The 17,396-nt window shown below is 38.9% G+C and overlaps 2 protein-coding genes across 14 annotated transcripts in view; one reads left to right on the forward strand and one right to left on the reverse strand.

Moving 5' to 3' along the window:
- Nucleotides 1–13,724, reverse strand: part of ARVCF (ARVCF delta catenin family member) — a 268,860-nt gene extending 255,136 nt beyond the window's left edge. For 10 of the 13 annotated variants that reach the window (XM_062010383.1, XM_062010386.1, XM_062010379.1 and 7 more), the window contains exons 1-2: nucleotides 13,080–13,353; nucleotides 12,743–12,801 (exon numbers count right to left, since the gene is read on the reverse strand). In XM_062010383.1, coding sequence (XP_061866367.1) covers nucleotides 12,743–12,745 — 3 coding nt within the window. In that variant the 5' untranslated portion in view covers nucleotides 12,746–12,801; nucleotides 13,080–13,353. Of the gene's footprint in view, nucleotides 1–12,742; nucleotides 12,972–13,079; nucleotides 13,354–13,639 lie in introns of those variants that run through there. The other 3 variants (XM_062010376.1, XM_062010372.1, XM_062010374.1) reach the window with 2 other exon arrangements.
- Nucleotides 13,725–17,074: 3,350 nt separating this feature from the next.
- TANGO2 (transport and golgi organization 2 homolog) overlaps nucleotides 17,075–17,396 on the forward strand; it is a 29,695-nt gene continuing 29,373 nt past the window's right edge. The window contains exon 1 of the mRNA XM_062009868.1: nucleotides 17,075–17,111. The gene's annotated coding sequence lies outside the window, so the exon portion shown is untranslated. The remainder of the gene's footprint in view (nucleotides 17,112–17,396) is intronic.

The following is a 17,396-nucleotide window of genomic DNA, read 5'->3' on the forward strand; positions in this document are numbered from 1 at the left end:
GCCAGTTCTTTGAAGAATGTCCTAGAAGGTCAAATGCTGTGCATATAAGGGCCTTGTGATCTGTTTGACACAAGTAAGATAAGGTTGGTCAACATTTCAGATGCCTTCAGTAATGAAAAGCAAAGTAAATGGTATTGATTGCAGTCACATCAATCTCAAAACAGTCAACAAAATATTTATATTCTCTGTATAGCAGTCTCATGGGTACATGCAGATATACTTAATAGATCTACAGATAGTAGAAAGCTCACTTAAATCAGACACTATGTGAAAATTCTAGTTATCTTAATTGAGGTACTATGCAGTGAGTAAAGCTTCTGAGATCTCTACATCACTTATCCTTTTGAATTTAACAAAAGAAACTCTATGAAGACTTTTCTTATAGATTACAGCTCCAAAGTCTGTCTACTTCTGAAATAAGAGCTCTGTTCTTTAATAGAGATACCTATATTACACATTTTGAAGCTTTTACAATACCAAAGTATTTTGGTTTACTGCTTTAAAACATATTTTTAAATATTAAATATATTTCAATATTTTTCAAATAGCACACTTGCCCTATTAGTTCTTCTGTTCTTTTGTGTTACTCTGACAGCCTAGATTATTTTTCTTTAGGCCTCACAAGGGCTAAAGAGCTGCTCTCACATGCCTTGCTTTCTGCATCATTGGTGGAATGACACAGTACAACCACCTATGCACTAAATCTCCTGCCCATCAGCCTCCTTTTCCCAGTTGCATTACTGCAACAGACACATGTACATTTGGCATCTGTAAGTTCTTTCATAGCTGTGATCAGTAACCAATTTGTTTAATGAAGTACAACACAGCACATTCAAAATGTAGCAGTATTTATTCATTATGACACAGGTAGTAAGCCTGTGGTGTAAAAGATAAAATCAATACAAAGCCAATACACAGCCTTATTTATGCATAAAACATCTATCACCAATTATTGCAGTTCTCTCAGTTCAGCTAATGCCCATCTCCTAATGGAGAAATGACCTCAAGCTCTCTGTTCCCTTGCTAGTATACCAGCATTCTCTAACACTCCCTGTATGGTCTATTAGTTCACATAAATCTCTCTGTCTTTTCTAAACACAGGGTCACAAAATGGTTAGTGGTTCTAGAATCCTCTCTCAAACTGACCACACTAAAAGAGGAATGTCACAGTACTGAGAAAAGGAATAGTACACTCCCCCTTAGATAAAGCTTAGTTGTTTTATTTGAGTGTTAGTTGGGTTATTCCCTATTCATCTAAGTTATTGTTTAATCTCCTAGTGCCTGGTTCCTTATACAAGCCCCTTCCCTACATTTGATGGAAAAAGCAACAAAACATACAATTATGTTTGAGACCAAAAAAAAAAAGGTTTTTGTGAGATGTACACACTTCCAGTAAGCTTAGAAGCTGTAGACCTAGCCTGGACTTCTGAAGAAAGGAAAAAAGTAGTAGCCAACTACTTTAGAACTGGGAGACCTGTAGATGACAATGTAATACTAAGATGTGACAGTGAACTATTCTCAACAAGAGGTGAGAACTGCTAGTACCAGTGAATGTGACAACAGAAGAACTGCATCTAGAATTCAATATGATATTCTAGAGATCCGTATTTGAGAAAGATGGACTCAGCATAAATATGAATTACTGAAACTACCCGGGAATTGACTGCCCATTTTACAAACAGAGAGAAAAAGTTTGTTTTAGCTGAAAGGAGTTACAACTGTCCTCATTGAATATACTAAACATGCCATTGGCAGAGAAAGAAGCCGCTGAAATACAAAACTAAATCAACATGAACTGCCAATATAAAAATATTTTTTAAAACTCCAAACAACAAAAACCCAAACACTCAAACACCAAACACTCAAACACCAAACACTCAAACACCAAACAACCAAACACCAAACAACCAAACAACCAAACAACCAAACAACCAAACAACCAAACAACCAAACAACCAAACAACCAAACAACCAAACAACCAAACAACCAAACTCCAAACAAATAAAGTATGGAGACATTTTTAACCATCAGAATGACCAGTTCTTGGGAAGACGACATTATGTAGAATATGTTTAAAAGGCAGCAGAGCTGTCCAAACAAAAGATGAGACAGCTAAACATCAGTGGAAGTTCCAATGTGAAATCATCTGCTTATGCTACAGCTCAGGTTTCTGTGATGACAAAGGAATGATGTAATATGTTAGTTGTTTAGAGAATATCCTTTTATATGTAATTACTGTATACTACTTTATTCCCCTAAAGACAGGCACATGGCTGGAGGAATGCAGATAGGCATTTATACAACTTTATATTTGAAAGAAAAGGAAAGATTATTCTATAAGAAAGATAAAGAAGTGCTAAAGTCAGACTCCTGTCCCTGACCTACAACATTTAAAGATGTAGCTGATGCGGGGAACATGACAATCTGATGTCCCAGAAGCAGATCTCTGCCTGTAAACACTTAAATCTTGAGAAACAGGGTACTTGGAAGTAAAAAAAACATAAAGTGAAATATCTTATTCTAAAATGAAGGAGAACTGGAATTAAATTTGAGGTCTCCTCCTTGCATGTGTTACAGTTTGAAGCCATGATTTTGTAAGCTATATGGAGAAACCTTGCAAAAGATGGACCAGATGATTCAACAGGTCTTTATGATTTAACTTGTTCTGACTTGTTTTCTGTCCCTCTGCTTCCCAAGCTTTTCCACCCAGGCTCCATTTCTTTAAGATTTATTGCAACAACAAGTTTTTGCATCTTATTTTGACAATGCTGAACAATGTGGTGACTTCAACAACTAAAGATTATTCTCTATAAATTAATGTTAAACTTAATTCCTAATGAAAACACAGAAGGAAACAAATTCATTTATTGAAACTTGGTATCTGGCTTCAGGTGGATGGGAGTTTGGAATACTCCTCCCAATTAAAAAAAGAAAGAGGAGGTGGCAGGGATACAATTCACACCAGTTACTTTCCAAATCTAACAGCTACAAGGTCTCCCTACTGAAACACAACACCTTCATGTAGCAAGATTAAACAGTTATTCCTGTTTTCTTAAATTGAAGTTAGTCATTTACTTAGGAAAATTATGCAGATTACTGTGAATTAGACTGCATCTTTCAAGACTGTCAGCTACAGAATCAACTTAAATACATATTTGGATAACACAGAAGTTTACAAAAAGAAATGCAAATATCAATTAAGAAAACTATACAAACTGTTAATTTAGTATTTTCTAAAGGTAATGCTGCACAAAAAAAAAAACTTACTGCATTTTAACAAGAGGCACTGTAGTTCTTCAAATATTGAAAATGAGATTAAAAATGAAAGAATCTATAGCTTTGGTTTCCATAAAAAGAAAATCTTGCTGTATTGCCTCCCTGCCTTGGTTATATCTACAATAAATTTCAAAATGTTTAACTTGTGAAACTTCCAGGTTCTTGCTATTTCTTTATGGCACAAAGAACAGGCTTCTACTTATTTCTATGTTCAGATGAAAAATTTACTTCACGTTCTCCATTTAGGACGTAAAAGTACTTAATCCAAAAGAAAGGGAGAGAATACAAGGTCAAAATAATATGGGAATGTAAAACATCTTGTAGGACAGGGCTTAAGACACAATTCTATTGGCCAATGTTAAGGTTAGTAACATCACTGCCCTCCTACAGAGAGGGAAATGAGAAGAATTTGCTAAATATAGCCAGACTGTTTGGAAGGATGTCTATACTTATTTGTGCATTCATCTGTTTAATTGTGGGCAATATAGTCCACTAGACAGCCCAAGGCAATGCTGGATGTACAATATTCTCTGCATTATGCCATCTCAACTGGACACAGGACTGACTTATACAACAGTATAAACAAAACCTTCACGTTTTGAAAGTCTTCACAGTTCTAAGTATCTGTGAAGGTTTTTTACTCAGGTTTGGGAATGTACTAAATGCCTTCAAAACCATGTGCAGTTTTCAACAAGGATAGCAAAAAAGGCTACCGAATTCCTGTGTTTGCTATATGACCTCAAATCTTCTAAATCCAAACGTATACAAATATACATCCATGTTTCAACATCAAAAATCAAGTTATGCGCTAAAAACTCCTCTTACTTTTGTAGTCTGAGGAAACTGACATTTTTTTGTCAAAGTTATTTCCAAGTGCATCTTTAAAATAACTGCAATATTTTTTTTAAACACATCTGTCAACACATCTTACCAAATTAATCCATCTTTATTTGAAAAACAAATCTGAAATGATCACACAAATTTAAAAGAAGCAAGTCATGCTAAGTTTATACCAGCAATGCAAACCTTCAGAAGGATTCCTAAATCTAAAAAACAGATAATTTTGTCTGGTTATATACAGCTCAATAACAAGTTACATTAGACGTTCCTGGAAAGCTAAATGAACACAACAAGCTTCAGGTCTTCTTAATATTATCTCTTCCATCCCTTAAAAACTAAGTTCCTGAAATTCAGAATTATCAGACTGCTTCTCTGTTTCAAAACAGTGAGAAGTGTTTTATGGTGTCATAAATGAAATGACATGATTATTTCCTTGGATAGATAGATAGCATGGGTTGGGATTCGGAAACACTCCCATCAACAGAGTAAGTAGTTTGTAAAAACTGAAGAATGTTCACCACCTACAGGAATATACCATCATGAAACATTAGTAAAAAAGATAATGTAGCAAATATTTTTTCAAGTAAATATCCTAATTTGGTATAAGGCAAAATATCAGCACAAAACATGTTTTCAAGAACTAGGAAATTATTCATGAGTTAACACACTAAGAAAATTGTCTGGAGAACATAATTTTGTCTGGGTACTTATTCACCATCCTTTGATGGTACACTGGTATTTCCAAATTCTTAGGTCATAACCTGTATCTTCTACTCAATTTCACTGACTTTAGGCTTGGAAAAGAAAATCAGCATCAATCTTTTGGAATGTTTTCCTCTAATAGACACAGAAAGGTTACAGAATCATAGAATGTCTCAAGTTGGAAGGGACCCATAAGGAGATGTATCAGTATTAACAGAAAAATACATTCCAGTTTAAGGACAGAAGTGGAGTAAGAGTTACTGTTACTGACAAACAAATTTTACCAAGGTTTCAAATTTATGGATTACACAATTCAATAAGCTTCCATTGCCACTTCACATTAAAAACAGCATCTTACTCTTCACCTCTAAAATACTGCCTCAGGAGAGGGAACATGGTTTTTAACTTCCATTATCTTTCAGCCTGAAGTAAGGAAATGCCATGGTCCCGAATCAAAGCCCACAGGAATTTAGTGAGCGCTATTTCTGCCTGTAGTAAAATCTTCAATATGTAATTTACATCTTGATATGTCATAATTTCTTGGTATTTAACTTAGTAACAGCTCTCTAAAATAGAGATTTTACTATGCAAGTTATGAAAGTAGCAGACTGGGTGTAGTGGAGACAGCATAAATTTCTGAATCAATACAAAATATGTTCCCAGAAGTAGTTGTTATTCTATGCAGGTGTGTTATTGATTATAGTCATAATGGTCTCACTTTAGCTGCTGTCAATAACTCACTACTTGTATTGTCACACTGAATTAAAGAAGAACCAGTCTAAAAACATGTGGAGAAGTTATACTAGCATAACATGACTCAGTCTGTTATGCAAAGAAACAGAACACTGCCAGTTTAAGTTAGGATTCACATGTGAGACTTTATTTTATCAAAGCAACGTTGAATTAACTCAAATGTGGTATTTATTCAGGCAGAAGAGATTGTGCATTAAACATCCTGGAAAATTCTTAGATTTATAGCTACTGCATACAATAAAACTATGCTTTCAATACCTTGGGACCATTATTAGGATACAGTGTTATGCAAAACTGAACGAAAGTTTTATGGATAGTTATTGTCATTTTACTGATCAACCTGACTGAAGCTTCCTTGCATTAGATTGAGAATTATAAAAGGAATATTAGGTAAGAGTTCATCTCTAAATCAAAACTTGACAGCAATATACATGCTAACCATAAGCCAAAGAATTGTGAGGTATTGAAAAGTATAGATAATGTTATTACTGCAACAATTTATTAATGTTAGCAGATGTAAGAATTTTTCTTTTAAATACTTCAGAGTAGACACATAGCAAAAGAACACTCATTGCCACTGCCTTATCAAAATGGAGAAAAAGATCCAGACAAGAGAGACAGAAAATTTCCAGCAATCTGATCTTCTCGCCATTTTAATCCACTGTAGAAGATTAACAAAACGTTAGGATTATATATCAAAGAACAGAGCAGAATATTATTAAAAATACCTACATAAATAGTTTCCTGTACACATTCTAGAGAAGCACCACTTACAAAAAAAACCCAAAAAACCAAAACAGACCACAACAACCACACACACATCATTTTAAAGGAATGTTGTTTTTGTGAGACATGTTAATTGCATTTCCTATTTATCTCTTGTTGATACTAGAGGAATTCTCTTTGACAAGTCCAAATATAACACCCTAAGTTGTGTTCATGACCACCTTTCTCTCTGTGCACTTGTCTTTCCCAAGAACTGCAGAACAGAAACTCTTTCAGTACAAAGTTTATCAGTGCTACTAGACTGCAGTGAGTGATGTTACATCATCACCCATGACAAGAAACTCAACTAAGTAACAAAAGACTTCTTGCAAAGTTCTGGCAACTGCACAAAATGATAAATATTATTTTTTTTCCCCCTCAACCTCATACAATTAACCTCACAGGTGACATCCAAGAACAGTTGTCTAAAGAAATTTAGATGACCAATGAGCAATTAAAATACCCATCACATGAAAAGTCTTCGAAGATTTGATGTATACATAGTAAGAATAATATTCACGCTCTCACCTTCAGCACCTGACATACACGCTTAATTCAGGAAGCTAGTCTGCATGTACTATCCATATTTGCTACTCAGTAGAGAAAGGTTTCTTCAAAGTGCCAGTTAAAACACTTGATTCAAACTCACAGACTGAATGAACCTCCAGAGAAGTCTATCTTTATACACTGTTTTTATTCACAGACAGAAGTGGCTGCATTTCTAACTCAGGCATTGAATTGATATGCCTGAAGTTACTGTAACTACCCCAACTCAAGTGTCACATCTCAGGTTCTCCTTCCCCAAGATAGTCTGTGCTTTATGAACCATATTTGAAGCCATTCTGCAATTCATTTTCCCCTGGGAAATCTCTGCAACCTTTGCTACACTGCATACTGTCAATTACTGTCAAATACTGTTTTCATAAATTCAAAAATAAGTCTACCCAGTGTAACTACATACAGTCAGTTCTCATCAAATTGTGAATCCAGTAGATGTAGACACTGTTAATTACTTAAATATTGCAATACAGTTTCTTAGTCCCAGGAATAATCTAGTAAAAGCCTGTGATCACTGCTGTTACTGTTCTGAATAGCAGTTACTTAAAATTTTATCACTATGTAACTCAAATTAAAAAGAGGATGTTTACTGTAATGAGAAAGTCCCATGGAAGAGTTGTGCTGATACCATTCCAAGTCATGGGTAGACATTACACCACCAGAACAGATGAAGAACAGGCAATTAAATTACTGGAAACAATAGCTGCAGTCTCACTAATTTTATATTGCAAATCAATGCAGATCAATTAAGAAAATACCTTCAGCAACAAGTTAAGGTAGCATTTTTCTGTACAAAAACCCCATTATAATTCCTTTTATGATTGCAGAAATAATGGGGGAAGAAAAATAACCCCAGAAAAGAAAGAAGAAATGTCTAATACAAAGCCCAGATCCTGTGAAAACTGTTTTTTTCTGGACAGTACTCCTAATTAAGCTGCTGCTCAACATCTCCAAGTCAGTCAACACCACTGCACTGTAAGAATTCTTACAGGAATTACTTAATTAGATAATTCAAAATAAATCCAACTAAGAATGCAAGTTTTGGTATCAATGTCCTGGAAAGTCCAATCACAAAGATGACCGTGCAAAGGAAGCCCTGATCCCTAGTTCTATACTCTCAAATTAATAAATTCTGAAAGAAAGAAGGAAAAGAAGAATTATTTTGAGTTTACCACAACTACACAGTTTCAGGACTGCCCCCCAAATTGATTTACTTGCTTCATCCCTCTTGCTTACAACGTTGAAGCTGTAATTCTTCAGTAATGTATTTCAGAAGACAGTAAATGCTTCACAACTCTCAAATAAACCATAAGCAGCTCACACTAACTGTTCAGGAGGACAAAGGCCTGTTGGCAACCAGACTTCAAGATTCCAATGACAGCAGTAACGCAGAAAACAAAATAAATAATAAATAATAAATTGTGAAAAATATCTTCACAATGTCCTTTTAATCTTCAGCCAACTTGAGATGTCATGTAAGCACTGAAGCAGCAAAGAGATGATACTGCTTAGATAGCAAAATCTCAATTTCTCCCTGACCTACAAATCATAAGCCAACAGATTAGTGGTTTGTTGGCATATATCCACACAGCAGTGCACAGAAACCCTGTTGCAGCTTCTGAAATAAAATGTATGTGCTCTGAGATGCTGCAAAACCACAATTATAAACAACATCAACCGAAGCATACACAGAAGATTTTGACACTGCAGTCAAAGACCTTATGGAACAAAGATCCTAAATTATCTAAGAAAACAGCCATAGCTATAGATAGAGAGCGTACTGTGTACAGTTCAGAAACAGAAAAGTCTTCCCACTGCAATATAAAGTGAAGAGTGAAGCATACAAATACAATCCTGCCCACATGTTCTAAATGAAAATGACTCTTAGGCCCTTGCCACCAGCAGTGTCACCATCAGACAAGTGTTGGATGAAAATGACTCTCTTGGGCAACTCAGTCTGGAGTCTGTGATCTAAATAGCACAATTTTTCTCTTCCTAAATAGTCTATATCAAAAATCACTCAATTTGTCTCATGGTTATTGATATCATTTGATTACAGAGGATTAAGACTTGCAAAATCAGACCAAGAGTTCCTTCACAAAGAAGTGTTTGAAAAGATGCCGAACTGCACGTATTCAGGCTCACAGGTTTCTTCCTCTGCATACTATTGCTAGCAAACATGTTCTACCTTGTGCAAAAATGTCTACACTTTGGAAAACATAGATTTAATTATCTACAGTACTCACTGATTTCAGTTTTTTAAGTTAACTCCTCAGAGAGCCTGATTTTGAAAGATATGCTTAAGCAGATCCCTTGACTTCATTGTGGCCAGCCTTAGAAACAACTTTAGATGGCTCTTACAATCATTGACATTTCCATCAATTTTATCCAGATTGGACAGGAGAAATACGACTACATAGCAAAATCTAACAGTATAAACACAGTATCAGCTTTTACAGAAATTGATAATCAGTTAAAAAAAAAAATCAATAAACCCAGTCATTTCAGAGGCATAATGATGCCTTAATTAGTTAAGATTCATTATTTTCAGAAAGAGGCCATTTGTTTCAATAGTGGTATGCTCCTAGTAAAGGCAACTATTGTAAGAAAATATATTCAGTCGTGTTCTTTGTAGGTGTGTTTAGTGACTAGATATAAGCTTCATCAACTAAACTGAAGTGTCCTCTACAAAAGGCTATCCATATATACATTTCTAATGGATCTCTTGTACGTTTTTTATCTCCAAGATTAACTGATGTTCCAAGAAAGGGATGTATTTTGGTGGGTCAAAATATCAAACTATCCTGCAATAGAGTGGCAGTCACTGAGTCTTATCAGGACTCCAAAATAATATTTTGTTTGAATTACTGTGTATAAAATTAATGATGAATAACAGATGCTGTCCACTTACTATTAAATGATTAGTTATTTACACACCATACACCAAAAATGCTACTCCTTGAAAACAAGAGAGGCTTGACTGCCAGTCTTTCCTGTCCTTACAATGTTGCAGAAAAGGAGACACAAAAATAATTAGATTCACTAGAATTAGTTATTTGTCTTACATAGTATTTAAAATTAATGAGACCTAAGCTAATGCAGAAGATCTAGACCTCTAGACCTCAGCATAAAGAACCAGAAGTAGCTTTAAAGCTTGGTTTGGAAACACAGGGTAGGAGTGAAAAGAACAAACAAGGAACAAAAACTTCCTCCACAGTTTTGGGGGTTCATCTTTGTTTTACACAAGTTAGCTGAGGGAAATAAAACCCACTTCATTATGTAAAACAGTTACTACTTCTTTTCTGATGTTGAGATAGGTGGCTAATATTCTTGCTTCAGCAGACGTGTAGACTACGTGCTACCTGGAATTTAAGAGAATACATGAAGGTCTCCTTGTTCTTAATTCTTAAACCCATGATATTGCTAATGTTCTTTTCTAACGAGAATATGTTTGCCAAGTTTCATGTATACTCTAAATGTTTTGCATTGTGGAAGGAATATGTTTTCTAAAAATACCTGGATTTTAATCTCAACAGAAATATCAATGCTAATTTCCAGGTGACTCATATGAAGTCTGAAAAAGGTATTCACATGCAGCACATCTGATAAATTCTTTCCCTATCCATATTGGTGTAACCCTAGAGTTGGCTTTTTTCTTCCTTCTTCTGTGGAGACAGACAATAAAGTAAAAAATTTGATCTAACCTTTCTGCTTTGAAGATTAGTATCATGGCTATTAGGAATAGAACCCACACTAGACAAGACACTGTCATATTCCAGTTAAACTGTAAAGACATAAGCCAAATGTCACAGCAGCTACAGCATTTGTTTACAATGTTTTGTCAATGATTTATATTCACACAATAAAATATTAAGAACAACAAATTAGAAACCCTGTAGCACAAGAATTCTAAGGTTTGCCTCACATTATATCAATTTTAACAGTAACCAAGATCTAACACAAGCACTGCAGAAATAGTATGTTGCATTACATAAAATCAAATACAGAAGCTTAGTTTTATATAACAGTAATATGCATGCAGATGGTCTTCAAGATAAGGCATCTTCTCTAAAATGCAGCTGGTACAAAATCTAAAGTATAAGGAAAAAGCAGGGAATTTTCCATTTCTAGTGCAGTGTCCTAACTCAGTATAATGGGAATCTCTCTCTATTTGTAACTCTTTAACAGTCCTTCCAACACTAAAGAATTGCTGAGACCAAAATCCATTGCAGAGATTTTGAATGAACAGATGAAAAGCAAAGCATCATTTTTCATCCATTCTAGCTAAATAGTAAGTGAAATCTATGAGTATACTAATTAAAGTTTGGTTATTTATGTTGATAGCAACTATGGCATAAAAATAAAATCAGCAAAGTCAACTTTATCAAGATCACCAATGTCAAATAAGGCATATCTATGCATCTCTGAACAATGCATGAGGATAAACTATGCAGTGAAACTATGCAGTCAAACTGTATTGTTCTTCTAAACCTTGCCCTCCTAATACATTCCTTCAGCCAAGCAATGGGAAGATAAACCCATTTGCCTAATGGAGCATATAATTTAAATATTTCAGACAGCATTTATAGACATGTTGCTTAAAATAAATTTAACAGCCATCCATCCAAATATGAAGACCACAACTATTCACAACTATTTTTCTGTAGAACCTCCAAAGTACCAAGACCTTTCAGTTACTTTAGTCACCATGTATATCCTGTATTACTTTATTGTAACATTTTTGTTCCACAGCAGATTTAAAATGAAACTGCAATTTTTCTTTTTTGCAGTGCCTTGCAATATTTCTCAAGCCACAAAAATTTCAGATTTTACTACTGCACCATGCACTCCTGCACAATTTTGTAAACAAAATATGTTCCAATCTATGGAAGCTTAAAGGGCTAATGTACTTAATACAGACTGCAGCACTTGATCAACAGGAAGACACCATCAACCAATGTCATTATTCTGTCATTTGGAATGATGATTTTTACTAAAAAACATTAACATAAAACAGCAAGGTGTTTTTTCCCCCCCATAAACTTATATCTAGTGTTTTAAGATATTATAGATATAAAAACATGTCTTCCCCTGATATAGAAAAAAATCTGCTTAGTTTTGGGGCTTTTTTAACATGCTAAGAATCACATTTTATATTGTGACCTATACAAGGCACAACAGGACACTGTAAGAAGCAAAGTACATTATAAGAATTCCTCTTTCCACATACACAAACAAGTGTCTACACTAAAAAAACAAAAACAAACAAACAAAAAATCAAACCGGAAAAAGACAGTCTTTACTATTTACATGCTAGAAGCAAACATTTTGAAGAGTTTATGAAGTTTTGTAACCATTAGATTTCAATCACGTACAGCAAAACTGCAGGGAAAAAGAAAAGAAAAAAAAACCCCAACCAACTAACTTGGTCTTTCAAGTCTGTAATGGATTTCACATTTGTGAAGAAACAGGTTAGTTTTGTTTGGTCTTTGCTATAAAGAGACTAATCTCTTATACATGCCACAAATAGCTTGAGCAATGACTTCCTTCCATGAGAACTGCCCATCATATTGCAGGATTAATACAATGTTGGTTTGTTTAGGGGTTGCTTGTGTGTGTGGCTTGCGTATGTAATTTAGCTATTCGTATACATCAACTCCTCGTTGCGCATCTCACAATAAACTGATGAACGCTGTTAAACCTTATCAGCAATCTTTAGCAAACAAAGAAAGCTAGTCTGCAACCGTGATACAAAATTATCCCAAACCTACTACATCCTGCAAGAAGCTCTCACAGAAAATAGCCCGGCAACCTCATTCATTCCCCCCAGCCCAGTGATCTGCTCACCATCTCCTCCGTCTTTTCTTATTTCTCTCTCCTCAGCTTATTTTTCTGGCTTCTGATGGCTTCAAGGAGGCGGGTGTACCATTTAAAAAAAGGAAAAAAAAAAATCGAACTCCTCAATAGAATACTCGGCAACCGCTGGGCAGAACATCAACGCAAGCCCCTCGCTCGTTTCCCGTTCCGCGGAGCAGGAGCCCCCTCCGCCGTGCTGCCCGCCCGCCGCTCCCCACCCCGGCGCGGCCCCGCGGGTGCTGGGCTCCCGCGGAAGGCGCGTACTTCCCCCCGCGCCTTCTCCCGGGAGAGCACGCGGGCTGTACCAGCCTCTCGTTCCCCTTCTTACCACCGACACGACATAGTAGACGGAGTCGGGCAGATTTTCCCCTCCCACCTCCACATTCCTATTTACAAAGGGTATCCAAGACCATCTTTATCCAAGCAGGGGGGAAGAGGGGGAGGTGGAAGCAATCATTAACCCTTTTCTCGCATCTCCCTTCTCTACAGTGATTTTCCCCTGCGCGTTTAAAGCACATAGGGGATTTCTTCTCTCTACAAAGCACATCAACTCGCTGCCATCAGGCCTCCGGGTCCTCGCTCCCGAGTGCCCGCTCCCGCCCCCTCGTTCGCCACTGCTGGAAGAGCACCCTCCTCCGACGGCCCCTAAGGCTGCTCTAAAAATAAAGGTCCAAGGGCGACGTTGGGAAACGTGTGCCCTTCTGAAACTACATTTCAAAAAACAACCGCCCGCGAAGCCGCGACGGCCGAGCGTCTGTCGGAGCGGACCCCGGGAGCGGCGAACGCGCTGCCCGCTCGGTCGCCCCAGTGCCGGCTTTACAACTCTTTTTTTTTTTCCTTTTTCTTTTTTTTTTTAAGCGGGGCGTTATCATTCCTCAACATTCACACCTTGAGAGGTACTAGCGGAAGGGAAGAAGCACCCTGGTCTGCCCCCGCCTCACGACCACAGCGGCCAGCGGGCTGGCGAAGGCAGCGATGCCGCGACCCGCACCCGCTACCGAGCCCTGCCCAGCGCTGCCCGTCTGCGGGCGCCACACAGACCGGCGCGTTGCTCCAGCGCCGCTAATTTCCCTATTGGGCAGCTCCTTTGCGATCGCGCCCAGCAACCAGAGCTTCGTTGGTGCATTCCCGCCTCGCTCCGCTCACTGGCTGGCCGCTCCGCCCGCATTGGCCGGCGGGACTGTCCATCAGCGCGGGGCGGCGCGGCCCCTCGGCGGGCGCGCGGGGCAGCAGTGCGCCAGGGGCTGGCGGGGCCGCGGGCAGGGCGAGCGGGCGGCGGAGCAACAGCAGCCCGGGGCCGCCGCCCGCTGCCTGCGGGAACCGCGCGCTGGAGAGGTGCTGTGGGCAGGAGCAGCGGGGACCATTATGTTACCTCACTGGATGGGTACGCGGAACCGCCCTGATGGGCCCACAGAACCGAGCACAGCGGCCTGCAGTGCGGCTCGAGGTTTTCTGTGCTTGGGGAACTGAATGGTACTTTGCACATCTGTAGACCGGGGGATTGCGGGGTGCAACCGCTGGCAGAGATGCATGCTGTGACAGGGGTCGCGTGGTGCACAGCCGCCAGATAATGTTGGCACATCATCCCTATGGGTTTGTCTAACTTGACCTTTTCATCATTTGCAGTGATCTGCATCAAGTCACCTTTCAGCCTTCTCTTGGATAAGCTGACTAGCTTGAGCTCCCTACACCATTGTTTTATATTCTTGTTATCTAAGCCCTTCGTTATTTGTATGTTCTTTCTTTTAAATTATTTCTACTGTTTTTCCCCTCCTCTTAAACGGTGGGTGGCAGAAATGGTGCGGTGTCGACAAAGTATTGCTCCCCTGCCTCCCCTATACTTGATACATTAGAGGATACATTAGTCTAGTTTACCACAGTATGACCCCAAGAGGTCATGTTGAAACATTTATTCTTTTTAAAGTAATTTATTCAGCCTCCTGCATTCTTTGTTTCCAGGTATGTGCTCACATTTTCAGACATTAAAAATGTGGTTTATTGGACTGGGACGATTTAGTTGGGCTTAGTTGATCTTACATCATCTAGACAATTGGTAGAGGTATTAAATGGGATAAAGGAAAGAACTCATCTCTAGAAAACTCTGGATCACCATTGTCTCCTCTTTCGCTACTACTTTTTGAGGACTCTCAGGGAAAATATATTTAATCCATTTGAGGTATGCTTTATGCATTCTAAACAACATGCATTCCAGCACTTAAAAGGTAGAACAGTTTTTAAACAAATGTCGAGACTATTTCTCTTTTAGCTTTTGAGACTCAAGACAATTCTACAAGATTTTCATAAAACTGCTCATTGTATTTTAGCTTTCTCCAGAAGTTCTGCTGTGTTGGCCAGCACCCTTCTCTTCATTAAAGATACTTGAAGTGGATAGAGAATCACTGTCTGCTTAGGATCGGACTATTCAAGTTTGACAAACAATGGCAGCTATACACAGATGCCCTAGGATGGGATCTAAAAGGAACAATAACCAAGCTGGTTTAGGCAGAACAAAGAGAGAAAAGAAACAGCTGGAAGAGTCTGAATGGCCACCAAATCTAGTGTTCAGAAATCCATTCAGCAGGCTGTTTTTGTGAGGCCTCCTAAAACAATGTTTTTAAATGAAACTGAAGTTTTTCTAACTTACCATATGTATTACAAATAATGAACAAAAAAATCAGTGAAAGCTAACACTATTAAGTTTTAAGCCTGTAGCCAGTTTTCCTCTTCTCACTGACATAACTCCTCCTGAAGGTATGCAGACCTATCATCTGAAGGTTTTTAATGGGTATCAAGCATAGAAGCTAAACAATCTTTGGTCACAGTAATGTCTTCTGTACTTTTAGAAACGGGTGACAGCAAAGAACAACAAATTACATTTAATGTGCATGCATTTTACCAATTTTAATGTAACAGAGCCTAAGAGACTTGCATAATTGTTCTACTTATTCATCAGATAACTCTTTTAAATAACTCTGTACCTGAAAACATAATTATATTTTAGGTTTATAGGGATCAAGGTTGATATATGTAAGTAATAACTACAATCTATTATTGTGTTTCAAAAGCAATAGTACAAATAGTGAGGATAATATACTCACACAGCAGTTTTCATCAGTAGATCTCAAAAGACCTTGTGAAGGTCAGCACTATCATCCCATTATGATGGAGAAAGAAAGTATTGAGATGAACTTGCTTAAAGTCATGTGCCAGACCAGTGGTAAAAATAACAATTGACTTGAGGTTTTCAGTATCCAGGACAGAAGGTTTTGTCTCTCAAACCACTCATATACTCCTGGGTCTTCTTTGCATTAGCGTTACATATCTTGTGTGTCCTGTGTTTATCAGTGTTAGAATCTAGAAGAACAGTGAAGGCTTTTCTGGTCTTCTCTTAAAGACCACTATAAAATACGGTTTTGATTTACAGGCTGCACTGAAACCTTCTGTTACTACCTGTGGAAAATGGAAAAAAAGTGAGAGAAGTTTAAAATCATCTTGGAAAAAACCTACAAGTATGTTAATATTTCAGTATGAAAGGACAAAAAAGTGGCACATATCCCATCCCAACCTAAATCTGCAGATCTGAGTAAAATTACCAAATGTTTGATTATCGGTTCTGATCATGCTGTGCTTAATAACTGAAAGCAAGTATGACTTTGTCATTTGTGTGTTGATCAATCCTCAGGAAAGCTGTCCTGGCCTGAATACATAGCATTGCAAACTCAGAGATGAATGACTTTAGGGCGTTTCTGGAAGTGGAGTCTCTCCTGAAGGCAGCCACGTTAATGTGCATCCCACACACAGTGGCCTTAGACTAGAAATGGGTAAGTGGCTACATCCAAACTCATAAAGACTGTCTGCAACCCAGTCTTGGGTGTATCAGTCATGAGCCTCCCTGAAGCTCAAATCCGGCCTTTCTATGTCTTTATTTCATACATTGAAAAGGAATATACTGGCAATGGGCTGAGGCAGCCAAGAAGCAGCCCATGTACAGAGATTAGATTTTTAATCCAGCGTGGCTGACATGGACAGCGTTAAAGGCGTCGTGCCTCTAGCAGCCAGCACCGCCCACTCCCCAAACACCCTGATTTCGGGGGCTCCTGAGGCAGGGCCAGTGAGGCTGGAGCCCACAGTCCCTCACGGAGCCCACGACGCCCCGGCCTGTGGGGAAAAGGCAGGGGGCGGTACCCACCGGGCACCTGTGTGCAAACCAGCCAATTACAGCCCGAGGAGGAGAGGCGGGGTATCTGTCCCCCAATAGCACGCGGGGGGCGGGCGCCCGGAGCCAATAGGGGCGGGCACTGTTTATAATTGGCTGCGCGGCCGGAAGCGGTGTGGTGGGGATGTGCTGGTGTGTGTGAGGGTGAGTGCGGAGGGGTTGTGCTGCCCCGGGGAGTTCGCTCGGGCCGGCACCTTTCTTGGCTCCCTCTTGACTGGGAGAGGTGGGAGCTTCGAGTCTTTTTACCTGTCCCGAGCGAGTGATCCGAGGCCGTGGAGCAGCCCGGCTGGGAGCTAACGGGCCCCTGGTCTGTAGCGACAGCTGTGTGCGCCTGAGGGGGCGGCGGCCCGGCGGCCCTTCCCGGCCCCCTCCACAGCCTCAGCGGTATCTGCCGGCCGTCTCAGCGCGGGGTGCGAAGGGAGGCGCTGC

The sequence above is a fragment of the Colius striatus genome, chromosome 17 (assembly GCF_028858725.1).
Source record: "Colius striatus isolate bColStr4 chromosome 17, bColStr4.1.hap1, whole genome shotgun sequence".
In the NCBI taxonomy this organism is placed as follows: domain Eukaryota; kingdom Metazoa; phylum Chordata; class Aves; order Coliiformes; family Coliidae; genus Colius; species Colius striatus.